General features: G+C 37.7%; 2 protein-coding genes across 2 annotated transcripts; both read right to left on the reverse strand.

Moving 5' to 3' along the window:
- Positions 1-521: 521 nt before the first annotated feature.
- On the reverse strand, positions 522-6917 carry aldh3a1 (aldehyde dehydrogenase 3 family, member A1). Its single transcript, XM_043259227.1, has 10 exons — positions 6776-6917; positions 5323-5504; positions 4964-5195; positions 4099-4184; positions 3810-4018; positions 3531-3648; positions 3310-3451; positions 3068-3234; positions 2861-2960; positions 522-2072 (listed from the first exon to the last, which is right to left on the reverse strand). Exons 2-10 carry the CDS (start codon positions 5476-5478, stop codon positions 1813-1815), a joined length of 1470 nt encoding a protein of 489 aa, XP_043115162.1. The 5' UTR covers positions 5479-5504; positions 6776-6917; the 3' UTR covers positions 522-1812.
- Positions 6918-6995: 78 nt separating this feature from the next.
- On the reverse strand, positions 6996-11165 carry aldh3a2a (aldehyde dehydrogenase 3 family, member A2a). Its single transcript, XM_043259226.1, has 11 exons — positions 10970-11165; positions 10613-10801; positions 10304-10535; positions 10004-10086; positions 9663-9871; positions 8954-9071; positions 8719-8860; positions 8477-8643; positions 8312-8411; positions 7998-8236; positions 6996-7397 (listed from the first exon to the last, which is right to left on the reverse strand). Exons 2-11 carry the CDS (start codon positions 10772-10774, stop codon positions 7380-7382), a joined length of 1470 nt encoding a protein of 489 aa, XP_043115161.1. The 5' UTR covers positions 10775-10801; positions 10970-11165; the 3' UTR covers positions 6996-7379.
- Between the last annotated feature and the right edge of the window lie 3357 nt (positions 11166-14522).

Here is a 14522-nt window from a genome sequence, read left to right on the forward strand (position 1 = left end):
GGCAGCAATGCATGGAATCCATCACAGAACGTGGTGAACCCTGCTAAACAGCCTACTGTAAATCCTACTGTCACGCCATTTTCATTTCAGTGGCGTTTCGTTAATCTTTACATTCCCAGACAGCATTAACGGTTTTATTTACGGAGAAATGCTTGCCATTTGCGCCATTTCTGAGAAGTTATCCATCATACAGTATATCAGCAGTCGGCCTGTCCGACTAATGTATTGAGCTTGACAAACTGCAGCAGATGTGTGCATTTGCCGTCAGCTATGTGAATAAAATATGTACTAGCTTTAAGTCAGATTGATTGTGTAACAGCCAATGCAAAGTGAAAAAAAAAAATGGACACATGGACAAATATGTGTTGGCTTTTTGACAGACAGACGCCTGAGGAGGAATGTCGCACCAAATCCGAAGTAAACACAGACTGGAGCTTGGGATATTGCGTTCAAATAAAGCAATAATGCCATTAAACTACATTTAGCTCATTCATTCAAAGAAGAGAAACACTAGTTTTGTAATTTCGTAATCCACTTTATTGGTTGAGGAGGAGTGTTTGACATTTCGCCATAGCGAGTTTACTATGATTATATTTAAAGAGAAAGTGCGTGGAGCAGCAGCAGGACTAATAATCACCGATGAAAACATTTTTTATTGTATTTATATAATTAGGCCGACGTCTTACTGATGAAGGTGCAGACGTCCATGTTTTATAAGACGTTAAATTATAAGTGAGCGCCATCTGCTGGATATTGAGAGCAATTATAGATAATAATTTAAAGCCGGATCAAGCATATAATCTCAACAACTATAACGAAGCTTTTAACTATAAAATTAAATAATTAAATACAAAAATAGATAATTAATTAATAACACATCTACATGATATAAACTGAAATGCTATAACAGTTTATATATATATATAGATTTGATTATCATTGTTTTAGATTAGACAGTACTAATATTATATCACATGTTAGATAACAAGAAGTAGTAATAATAATTAGTAAACATTTGTTAACATAAATGTAAGATGAAAGCTCCCCTCCACGTAAAGAGGATAAGCTGGATAACAGACTTGTTGAGAAGATCTAAATATGCAGATTTTGCCCAATTCAACAGCTTCAATTCTCTACACAAGTAGAATAATTCATAAACATGTCTTATTAATTGTAAAGATTAAAGTATGCTTTAAAGAGATTACAGTATATATATGTTTTAGTACACTGACAAAAAGAAAATCTACACGTTAAACACTTTCATATCACAATGCTAAAAAATATTTCCTTTTGTACAAATGTAATTCAAGTGTTTTATATAAGACAAAGTTATTCTGAGGAGAATGTTGCTACGAACTGAAGTCTCCTGTGCAAGTGGGAAGGAACGCTGATTATGAACAATCGTGCATTGTTAGAGGAATGGAAAGTCTTCAGTAATTACACAAAGCTTGATCCAAAAGGCAGTCTGCTGGGGAATACTAATTAACCAAACAGACAAACCGTGACAGGAAGTCTGCATGCTATTTCTAAACAAATTGTGTAAAACCATAACTAAAATGCATAAATATGGAAAAAATGTAATAAAACATTACTTAGAATCAAATATACACGCATTATCTAATATAGCCTGTTTCCATATAAACATTTTTCCTAAAAATACATTTTTTCCCCTAAAACGCTCTTGGGTGGAATAACCTCCCCTGATTAAATATCTGGTTTAGGAATGCAAACATAAGGTAATACAAACACAAATCAAACGAAAAGTGTGTAAACATATCAGAATCAAGAAAACAAGCTGTAAAAATGTTTTCTCTATATCAGCACGACTATCAAGGCAACAAGCAGACCAATCGCCAACAGGGTTGCAATGATGGCCCACACACACAAGCCACTGCAGCTGCACAAGCAATGCTGCATGAAAAACTTAGCCTTGCGCAGCCGGGCTGCTGTTAGCGGAGGGTAACGTGCGTCATTCAAACTCTCCATAGCAAAAGACTTGATGAGACAGGCACGATGGTGACTCAGCTGGTCAAACGTGTGTCTCCCGTGATATCTGCCCATTCCACTGTTTCCTTTAAAAAATGGAGAAAGGCAAAAAGGTAGGTTGAGCCAAATAGCTAAATATCTCAGACTAATATACTGATCAATATATAAGTCAATATATTTATCATAGAGCTGGTTATTCTAATATATGTATGTATTTTTCTGAATTTTAATAAAACATTAAATTGTATATATTTACCATTATATAAAATTTCCTAATTTCCTATTTACATAATGGTCTAATTTTATAGTTATAATAGTCTAATATTCTGCTTTAATTTATTTGAAACCTGTACAGAGTGCCTATCATGACCAGTGATGCAGGCTTTAACATTCATACTATGTTGTGACACATATAATGTGTGTGTGTGTGTGTGTGTGTGTATATATATATATATATATATATATATATATATATATATATATATATATATATATATGTATATATATATATATACACATACATACATATATACATATGCATGTAATAGTTTTAATAGTGCAAATTCTTCCTAAACATGAACATAAACATTACATCTTGAGCACCATATACTACATAAAATGAAATTCGTGGTATATACGCAAAAATGGTCTTTGGTGTGTACATGATATGCACATGTTTGGCGTAGGTATGCAGTTTTCACATATATATAATGCACATCAACCCCACAGCCCTATTTCTACCTATCACATAGCAGATAGACTCCAAAGTCCATTTTTGCATATCAATACCAAGAGTTTTCATTTTCATTTGCCATACTTTTTTTTTTTTTTTACACACTTTCATGTGATCAGGACATCTTATTGGTCGGCTTACCTACACCTCCAAAAGGTAAGGTATCCACAGTATAATGCATCAACACATCATTAACAGTCACCCCTCCACTGGTGGTTTCAGTTAACATTCGCTTAATCACCTAAACAGAAAAAAAGAGAGAAAAAGTTGACTTGGACATATTGAATCTGACTTAAAACATTTTATTTTATACTGTTTTCCAAAAAACACTGGTAATGAAAAGAATACCGTTTTATTTGAGGAAAACACGTAGAGCGCCAAGGGATTTTCCCTTGCATTGATAAAATTTATGGCCTCACTCAAGCCATTAACTGTGATGATTGGCAGCAATGGTCCAAAGATTTCTTCTTGCATGATTTTGAAATGGGGTAAAACATCCTTCAGAACCGTAGGAGCTGGTGGTGAAGAAAAAGGCATGTTTTTGATTTACTAAACTAAACTGATAAAAATTAAATAAAAATTGGCCTTACCTATGTAACACTGTGAGCGATCACTCTCTCCTCCAACAGCAATAGTGCATTCATTCATTAGAGCCAATACTCTGTCAAAGTGATGAGTATTAATGATTCGGCAATAATCTGGAGAGTTTTTAGGGTCTTTCTGGTAGAACTCCTGAAATTAGTTAAGACTCTAGGTAACTGTCAGCATGCACGTGAACTAGAATTAAGGAAAAGCAACAACAAATACACACCAGTAGTGTTTTTTGAATCTCTTCAACTATCCTGTCCTGGATGCTTGGATCACACAGAATGTAGTCAGGGGCGATGCATGTCTGACCACAGTTTGCAAACTTCCCCCAAGTTATTCGTCTGATATAAAGACATTTGGAAATCTGTTATTTCAGCTGATAATGATTCCCATCGATTTTGCATAGAATGCTAAAATCAAAGAGGTCTGAAGCAACCTAAAGTGGAGTAAATGATGAAATTTCATTTTTAGCTAAACTATGCCAAAAAAAATTGTATACTACCGGCATGCCACAGCAATGTCACAGTTCTTGTCAACATAACAGGGGCTTTTTCCTCCCAGTTCTAAAGTCACCGGTGTGAGATGATGAGCTGCTGCTTCCATCACCAGTTTCCCAACTGTGCTGCTCCCGGTGTAGAAGATGTGGTCGAAACGCTGCTTCAGCAGCTCCTGGGTCTCTGGAACCCCTCCTGTTACCACTTGATACATCTCCTAAAAATGATCCGAAAGTTGTGCAAACCTTTAACATCAAACCTGAGACTGAATTATAGACACAAAATGAGTTTATGCACCTTATCCAGATATAGAGGAAGCAGTTCTTTCATAAGTCTAGCGGAGTGCTCACTCAGCTCCGATGGTTTCAACACGGCCGCATTGCCTAAACAACAAAAGGAAGTGGAAAACAATGTGGAGTTGGTGTTAGTGTGAGTTAACAGAATCAACAATTCATTTCTGAATCCACATTCCTAATCTTTCTTCAAAATGCGATAACTTGCTCCACTTTTAAAACAACTGCATAATCCAGTCATGAAACTCTTTAGAGAAGTTGGCTGGCTGTTCAAAGCCAGCAACGCAGTAAACTGATCTCTCATTCCTTTTTTTTGTTGTTTTTATAGAATTTGTAATGCCTTTTATAGATATGACAGTTGGGAGATAACAGAAAAGCACTGGGAGGAAAGACTAGAATCAAACTCGGCTCTCTGTGACCACAGTTGCACCAACCATGACACTATTGGCACTGACGGGATACGCATCCGTGTTATGTCCGTCCCGACCTCAGACAACTCAGTACTGCGCAGCATTAGAATTTAATTTACATTGCCACCTCCCCAGCATCATGTGTCTAGATCTCCTGATCTTACCTTTCACCTAATTCCTGTAATTCTGAGCAAGCTTCATTCATGCCAGCAGCACAAGCTGAGCGGATCTTGTCCAACAACTTATAAATATGTATTTCGAGAGTTGTCATGCGTAGACACGCTTTATGAACTTTCATCACCTCCTACTGTATTTAGCATTGTTTATTCCTAATGGATAAAACCAAGCGCCCAACATTTTCTTTTGCTTGTACATGCTTTATATAGTGGAAGCCGCATGACTGCACACATTTTTTCATATTAATTGCAATAATGAAAATAAATAAATAAAAAATACAACCAGCTGCAATAGCTCCAACCAGGGGCTGCAGGATCAGGGCCCAAGGGTAGTTCCAGGTACCAATTATCAGCACAACACCCAAAGGTTCAGGCTTTATGTAAACATCGTCCAGTGCGCTGTTGAGATTCTTCTTCACAGGCTGAGCGGCTGCCCAGTCTGTCATGTTGCTCTCCGCCGACTTGATGTCATTCTCGATGCCGATCAGCTCAAAGAGCGAAGTGTTATATGTATTCTGGTTGATGACAGCGACAATAAAGAGTTAGCATTCAGTAAAACTGAATGAATGAAAAAAAAACATTCAGTGTTTGCATCGAGTTAATATTTTATAGCTTTTAAGGACATCAAAATGGCTGCCGTACCCTGTTGAGGTCTTGTTTTAAGGCTTGCTCGATGTCTGCTTGGCGTTCAGTGATGAGGCGGAGCAGGGCTCTGAGCTGCTGTTTTCTGTACTGCAGGGGTCTGGATCTGCCCGACTGGAAGACCTCTCTTAACCCGTCCACAACCTGCTTCTCCATCTCTACAGGTCTGAATTGTGTATTTTCTGCAGGTTTAAGCACAAAACAAATGACATTTCAACTAAAATAGTCAACTAAAATCCCAAAGAGAAAACGGAATATTGCGTATTAACATTTAGCACTGAGCCAATTCTGATCAGGAGCAGGAATTTGTCAAAGCCGATCAAATTTTCAACAAATTATGTCAGCTTTCTAGGAATCCAAAAAGTATTTTACTCCACGGGTAACAATAAATATAATATAATACATCTTGAATTATAGCCAGGTTTTGACCAATTATTGTTTTAATTTTAAAAAATGTGTTATCTTTCTTCATTGTGAATTTTTATCTTTACCTAGCTTGGTGTGGCTTTTCTTTCTTATTAATGTGTAACTAATAGATAAAACACCTGTGAAACTCTGCCTTTCATCCCCAAACTAGGTTGGCATAAAATTTGTAAAGTTAGAAACAAAGCTATTCATTTAAAAGAGACAGATCCCATGCTATTGTTTAGCAGACCAAGTTTGTTTGCAATCTCAACTGGGAGATTGCTTGCTTATAACATTTCTGATACAAAGAAAGTTAAAATAAATTTGCATAATATCAAGATAATAAATGCATTTCTTCCTGATAATTTTTCGCTACCTTATTTTTGGTTAAAACCGGGCATTATGAATTAGCATTATAATTCAATAAATTAATTTTTAAACACACAAATGTAGTTTTTAACAAAATAGCATCTTTTCTATTGCTTTCTGAGAAACGGAAATGTAGCTAGTCTTAGTTAAACCTTTTAAAGAACTAATTTAATCAAAAATGACAACTGATGTTTACATTATACGCATGAATTATAAGAAAGAGAGTCAACGTAATTAATAAAAGAATTAAATATGCTATGCATATATTGTGATATTGTAACTGTACCCGCATTATGAGATGTTTTGTTTTGTTTTTTTTACAGACATTAGCGAACGGTGGTGAGACAGCTCTGCTCACGTGACCGTTTAGAAATCATGAACAATGGCTTACAGAAATCAAAACAATGTACACTTTTCGGTTTAAAATTCACTTTTAGATTTATTACACTCCAAAAAAAAGTTGATTTTAAATGTTGCTGCCGGGAATAAGTGAGTTTAAAGCATGCTGCGCGTTTATGGAGGTACAACAACAACAACAACATTTTCACTGTACGACACTACAGCATTGTTAGTTCATGTTTAGAGTCGTTCTCGTATGAACACAGCAAAACATCAGAAAACCCGTTCGCATCCATTCGGTAAACCTATAAACCGAGCTCGTATCTTGTGTAATACTTACATAAAGTGGTTGGTAAAGGTTCAGAATAGCGGGACGTTTCGCGGTTCCGGTGCGGTGAGGTCAGAAGGTGACGGCAGCGTTTATGTTCATCAGAAGGCGACTGAAACCTACAGGAAACATGTGCACCTAAGACAGAACTTCATCTGTCTTTATAACGCAGAGCTACTGAAGTGGGAGTACCGCAGACTTGTTCAAAGTGAGGCACAAATCACACCATTAATAGTAGAACATGGGGTCCTTTATTAACTTCTGTAATTACATCAAATTAATTCAGGTGCTTAGACTCTTATTTGTGTTTTAACGTCATTCTATAATTCTTCATTAAAGCTATTATTTAAATTTTTTTTACAAAGAGTTCTATGGTCTGTATCAGACTATGTGATTATCACTTCAAGTTTTAATTTGAAGTGAGTTACATTGATTATGACTTCTTAACACAAGTCCAAGTAACAATAAAGACATGAATCTATATCATCCGATTCAAAAGATAAGTACAAGATCATAAGAGGCTCTTCTGCGAGTGCTATGAGCGCTGGATCTATTGACATCTTCAGTATGCACGAAATCAAGATGATGGGTCAGAGAGACAAACTTCAGGTTGTCCTCACCGTCGCAAAAACCTCTGCAAAGCACAAAACACAGGAAACTTTTTCATTAAAAAAAAAAAAAAAAAAAAAAAAGGTACAGGTCAGACAGCAGATTATTCAGATTATTCACAGGAAGGCATTGTTGTATTTTACAACAATCTAAAGTATAAAGGTCAAAGGCTTCTATCTTACAGGGAATGATAAAACAGATATTTAAAGGCATAAAACAAGAAACAGATTTTCCCCATCTACCAGCTACTAAGGGGGAAACTGCTAATTTTCTTGCTGTATACCTTTATCATTAAAAATGTTTAGTTTGGAAAATGTATACTTTCACAGCATCCTGAAAACTGTATTAAGGTTCCCACTAAAGACAGACGTGTAAAATACTTGCTGTGTGTGTGCGCGCGCATCTTTATATTTACATATGAAAAATACACAATACACACACGTATATTATGCAAACAAAAGCCTTTATTCTGGATGCGATTAATCACAATCAATCATCGGACAGTACCAGATTTCGATTTGGCAGCGTATGTGTATGCATTTCCTAAATTATACTTTCAAGTAGCCCGCTATTAAATATCCTTTATCTTATTTACTACATTTACCCAGTCAGAGGAACATCTCACCTGCACCACAAAGGCCGCCAGCGCAGCAAGCATAGCGACCTGTGCGACCTGACGCCAGCGAGCCAGATTAACCTGCTTCAAGAGCAAAACCCGGGCCCAGCGTAACTTCTCCCTTGTATGGGGCGGGTAGCGCATCTGATTCACGCCCTCCATGTTCAGCTTCTTAATAAGACAGCTGCGAAGGTGGCTTAGCTGATCGAAACTGTATTTGCCATGGTAGCAACCCGTTCCACTATTCCCTGTTACAATGACATAACGAATCAATGTTTTTCTGCCCATTTAGCAAGCCACGACAATGAACAAAAGACACTCACCAACCCCACCAAAAGGCAAATCGCTTATGGTAAAATGCACCAGGCAATCATTGGCTACAAGCGCTCCGCTGGACGTCTCTGATATCATCTGTGTAATAACCTGCGAGAAAACACGAATTGCTCATTTGCCGTTTTACTTTTGGCGGAAGTAATGCGTCCCTCTACCTTTTTACTGGAAGAGAAAACGTAGAGCGCCAGAGGCTTTTCTCTTTCGTTGATGAACTGAATCGCTTCGTTTAAGCCGTTAACGATGACGATGGGTAGAACTGGCCCAAAGATCTCTTCCTGCATCACTTTAGATCCTGGGGTCACATCCCTCAAAACAGTAGGAGCTCAAGCACAAAGGAAAAACATTAACTCATGACAGCGTTACATATATCCTTAACTTTTGCTAAATGGGTACACACCGATATAACACTCTGATTCATCACCGTCTCCTCCTATAGCCACTTTGCTACCCTCTATAAGTGCCATTATCCTCTTAAAATGTCGCTGGTTAATGATTCGTCCATAGTCTGCAAAGCTTTTGGGGTCATTCGTATAAAACTCCTGTAAGTAAATAAATAAAACAATGAGGGTGAAAAAAAATAAATAAATAAATCACACTGACAAAAAAGGAAAAGCATCTAGGTATAAACAAACCTGAATACATTTCTGGATCTCATTAATCACTTTGTCTTGGAGGCTGGATTCACAGAGGATGTAATCAGGCGCAATGCAGGTCTGGCCACAGTTCATATACTTCCCCCAAGTGATGCGGCTAAGAATGCAAGAACATTGGGAATTATACTGAGCAAATTGGTTGATTATTATTATCTTAATACTTCAAAGGTTGAAAACAGGTCTTGACTGCATTAGAGTTTCATATCGCTTCTCAAAATTATTTCAGTTATATCAATGTTTTCACAGCTTATTACGGCAATAACCAACATCAACAAAAGTGCTGACCAAGCGAATAAATGTAACAAGCAACAGGTTTGAAATGACAAAATATTACACTAAAATTTCATTTTATTGCAATCATGCTTTCTTTCTCATGCTCTTGCTCCCATACAAACAAGACAGTACAGAAACATTGTGTCTTCCATTCAGCCATAAGCAGGCTTCAAAGTCAACTTAATTAAGTTGGTGGAATACCTGTACCTTGATAAGACTCAATACCAAAGTGAGCATCAATACATCACTTCACAGGAATGGAAATGTACTGTTAAAAATGCTAATATCTGGTTCACGATGTGGCAGGATAACAAACCTGTGTGATTTTTTGTCCCTCATAATTCAATAGCCAGTCATCAATTATTCTCTACAACAGAAATCATTTTTATGTTTATATAACTCATGGCAGACTCACCGGCAGGCAATTCTAATGTCACAGTTCTTGTCAACATAACAGGGGCTTTTTCCTCCCAGTTCTAAAGTCACCGGTGTGAGATGATGAGCTGCTGCTTCCATCACCAGTTTCCCAACTGTGCTGCTCCCGGTGTAGAAGATGTGGTCGAAACGCTGCTTCAGCAGCTCCTGGGTCTCTGGAACCCCTCCTGTTACCACTTGATACATCTCCTGAACACATTAACGGGGACGGTAGAATTATACATTTCATTTTTGGGTTAACTATCCCTTTAAGCTTAGTCCTAATCAAGTAAAACGAAAACAATATTTTCAAAATCACAATGTCACTGAAAAAAGCATTACGGGGTCCAGGTAGAGAGGCAGGAGCTCCATAACTTTGGCTGTGTGAGAGCTCACTTCTGAAGGTTTCACAACCGCGGCGTTACCTACAGAAACAAAAAGATCAAAGGCAGCTTTCACGCGTGATGAGAAAGACAATATTAGTGAATAGTGCTCCACACAGAAAAAAAAGATGGCTTCAGAAGACTTGAATTAAGCTGTATAGGCTACATTTGTAATGCTTCATGGTGTTTTTACCTTTAAGCATAGTAACAATTCCATGGCATACTGACAGTCACAACAAATAGAAGCTTTGTGCTTTACCTGCAGCAATGGCTCCCACAAGAGGCTGCAGGGTAACTGCTATTGGATAGTTCCATGCCCCGATCATAAGCACAACACCAAGAGGCTCTGGCTGTATGTACACATCATCTGCAATGGTGAGAAGGTTTTTATTCACAGGACGAGGAGCTGCCCACTCAGCCAGCTTGCTGACAGCCAGATTGATTTCTCCCTCCAAGCCGAGGATCTCAAACAGCTGTGTTGCATTTGCAGTCTGTAAAAACACAGCTATTATGTTCAATGCAAACAGACATCCAAACAGAACGTGCGGAGATCGCACTATCGATTCACCTTATGGAGGTCTTCTCTCATGGCACTGGCGATGTCTGTCGTTTTTTCTTTAATGAATCGCTTTAGGTTTTGAAGTTGTTTAAGTCTGTAGTCCAGGGGTTTAGATCTTCCAGTCAGGAAAGCCTTCCTGGCCTGCTGAACTGCCAGCTGCTCCCGAGACATTTTGTAACGTCAGTCTAGATTGCGAGTCTACAGGCAGAGAAGAACGCATAGAACAACGATGAGCAAATAAGAGGCTATTTTATAAAACATAAAAGCAAATGAATAAAATGAGTACAAATGCCATTAGGGCAGCATGCATATTTCACATAGGCCATCGTATTTTGCACATTTATGAGGTATTCCAAAAACATTTACCTGAAAGCTTTAGTACATGTTTTTTAGATCATTTAGATAAAGAAGCATTTAATAACAACTTAAGCAAATCCAAATACATTAAAGGTAACAGAAGCAACAAACATGAAAGCAGCAGTGTCTATAAGCAGATACGTGAACACTGAAATAAACTATATTTGATTATTTTAGCTGCAATGTTGTCAAAGTTTTCTAAGACGACGACCTCTGTTTGTGTAATTCCTGTGGGAGGAGTTTGTAAGTTATTTTGGAGTCATCTCAGTGAATCGAATCTTTTGAATCGGTTTACCAAACGATTCATTCATATGATTTCAGTTTTGTCAAATGCTGGGAACGACTTAGTTCAACTACCATCTGGCGGACATAATCGGCTCATTAAACACGGAAAAATCACATGGAAATGACATAATATTTACATAAATTTATATTTATGTGTATTACATTTTAGAAATTAAATGTGCATACTTTCACCACCCTCTAGTTTATGTCAAAATACTTTTAATTGTAATTTTAATTCTAATTTAAGTCTTTCACACGTCAAATGAAGAGCATATTCTGTTGACATTTTACTTCTGTAACCTGTGTCGAAACGTAGACCATACGATAATGATAGTTGGCAAGATTGTGATGTACAAAGCTGCTGAACAATTTTCAGATGTCTGAAACGGACAGATTACAATACCTCTGAGAAGATCAACATAACTTCACATCATCAACCTGCGTCAGAATCGTTGGTCTTCTTCTTCTTCTTCTTCTGACTATCAGGGTGGATACTTTACATTTATGTATTCCGCCTCCTGCTGGACTAGTGTATTCAGCAGGAGAAACATCCTTCTAAAAACCAGTCTAATTCATGACTTTTCTGGATGAAGGGTAACTGACTGTACAATATAGAAAATTCTAGATCTAAAATATAAAGTTAAATTTCAACACTTTAAAAATGTGTGAATATTGCTGATTAACTCTGAAGAATCATGCAATCAATTTTGAGCAATATTTTAATCAACTGATTATAAATTTTAGACATTTCATGATCCTCAAGTTCACATCCAGATGAATTACTCACCTCAACTGACACCCAAAAAGCAGCAGTAGTTTCATTAATCTCCAGAGTATGAAGTACACATTACTTTGATTAGATTTCATTTATTGTTGAGAGTAATTATTGTCCTTTTTATGTTTGAATGGATGCCTCCATCAGTCCATCGACGATTTCCTCATATGTAATCTATTTTTTTTCCATTCAGATGGTAATAATGTTGCTCCCATAATCATTAGACAACACCAAGTCATCTCCTGTTGTCCAGAATCGGGGTTTGTCTTCGTCTGGCATCTCAGCTGAGACCTGTCCACTATGAGAGACCCTACCGGTAGTTGTGAGCTACCAGTGGCGTAGCTCTCAGCATCACAGATGCACACAAGCCCTCACAGCACGTCAAGCTGCAAACCTTGTGAGGGACCCTAACCTACCCTAAGCTGACTGCCTAAAACAACCAACCACTCAAAACATCGAACAACTAACAACCATGTAGCTATGCATGAAAACCAAACAGAGGAGTCCTGTGACCACAACACAACAAGCTAACAACCACGCAGAAAACCTTGCCAAACGCATGTCAACGCACAAGAAATGACCAAAACTTCCTGCCAAACCACAATAAAACGCCTTGGAACAAGGAACCTCAGATCAACACAATCACCGAAAACATGCGATAAACCATACAGCATGCTAAAAACATACTCTACAAACTGAAACTTACACTATGGTGTTAAAGAACTATATACATGTATGTACAATATTTACAGTTCCTGTTGTGTGGTGCTCCACGTGACACTGTGAGGGATCAGTGTCTGGGCTTCTTCCTTCTGGGTTCTTCAGGCAGGGGCTCTTCACTGATGTCCACGTCTATTCGTGGAGCAAAGCTTCTGCTGGTTGTGGAGAAGCTTTCAGTGATGAGACTATATCCCTCAGGCCGCTCGGTCTCCAGCAGTGACGGCCGGCCGAGTGTCTCCCATAGCCGCTGCTTTATCTTCAGTCCCTGCTCGAGGCTGTAGGGACGGCGCCGGCCACTGAGTGTCTTCATCATCGGCTCGGCTACAGAGCGGTAAATGTCCTGGTAGCTCTGGATGCTGTGGCCGTGGATGGAGACGGGCTCTTCCTGCTGGAGCAGAGGAGCCCGACACGCTTCCAGTGAAGAGACTGCGGCCGCTGGTCGAAGGTCTGGAAGAAAAGCGGCGTTCTTCGTGTAGCGCTTTTCCAAACCTTTGGCTCGTCCAGCTTTGGCAGAGATGCAGCTGTAGCTGTGGTCTAACCTGATGGCGGCCTCCAGCTGTGAAAGCTCACAGAGCCCTTGAATGGAAGAGCAGGCCTCCACTATGAAGCCCTTCAGGTGTGTGGAAAGAGCTCTGGTTCTTCTCGGGCGATGCTGCTCCATGAAGAGGAATCAAGAGAAACTTCACAAAGCGACAAATCGATGAAACTCACCAAATTGTAGAGTTGTGAAGATTGTGTGTGTGATCAGGCTTCAAGGCTTCAAGGACAGTTGTGTTGATATTTTTAAAAATACACAAAAGCTGCTGCACAGAAACAGAATGTTGCAGCCTTTTTAAATGTAAACAACATGACATCATTAACAATAAGTCAATTAGAGCAGCAGAAGCTGTATGTTACATGTAATATATGCTTCTCTATTACCATTAAAATCTTCATTTAATGAATGTATTTCTCATCTGTGTGTGTGTGTATGCATATGTAGTGGTGTCTGTTAAGGCCAGCATCATTAAGAAGTGCTATAATTCATGAATCTTTTAGATGAACAAACCAGATTTAATTCTTTAAGACTATTCTTCATTCACTAAAGTCTCTTTATTTTGAAGCGCACAACTGCTTCCAGTCTATAGACTTTTAGCACAAGCTGGTAGCATTTTATTATGGTTTGTGAAGGAGCAGTTCATTAGTTGTGAATCTGCTGACTGAACCTATTTGGAGTCTTCATAGCAATACCTTTTGTGCTTTCAAATCTATGATATGCAATATATTTCAACTAGAAATACGGAAAGACTTATGAAGCACCAAAAAGTACAATTGACCATTATTTTTATTAATTTATAATGGTTTATAAATGATTATTACCTTCCTGCTTTTACATCTTGTGATACTAACTATATTTTGAGCTACACACTTTCAGTTTATTGAATCTATAGACAAAATATGCAAATTTGCATTCAAATAAAAATGTTTTGCATTATGCATTAATATTTATGGCAAAAAATTAAGATTCGATTCTGATAGCTTTGTATTGATAAACAATAAGAGATTAATTACAGTATAGCACTGCTTACTTAATAAAATGCATCAGTTATCAGTCTGTATCCCTATTATAATTTTGTTATAGTAAGATGATATTTAAATACTTAGTTTTATGATCAAATCTCTATGTTTTAATAGTGGGGGCATAATATGTAATGCATTACAACAATTATTGAGAGATAAACTAAAATATTCTAAAACTTTAATCAAAGCCTGATGTAATTTGATACTTTTAACAATTCTTTG

This window comes from Puntigrus tetrazona, chromosome 15 (assembly GCF_018831695.1).
Source record: "Puntigrus tetrazona isolate hp1 chromosome 15, ASM1883169v1, whole genome shotgun sequence".
NCBI classification, from domain to species: domain Eukaryota; kingdom Metazoa; phylum Chordata; class Actinopteri; order Cypriniformes; family Cyprinidae; genus Puntigrus; species Puntigrus tetrazona.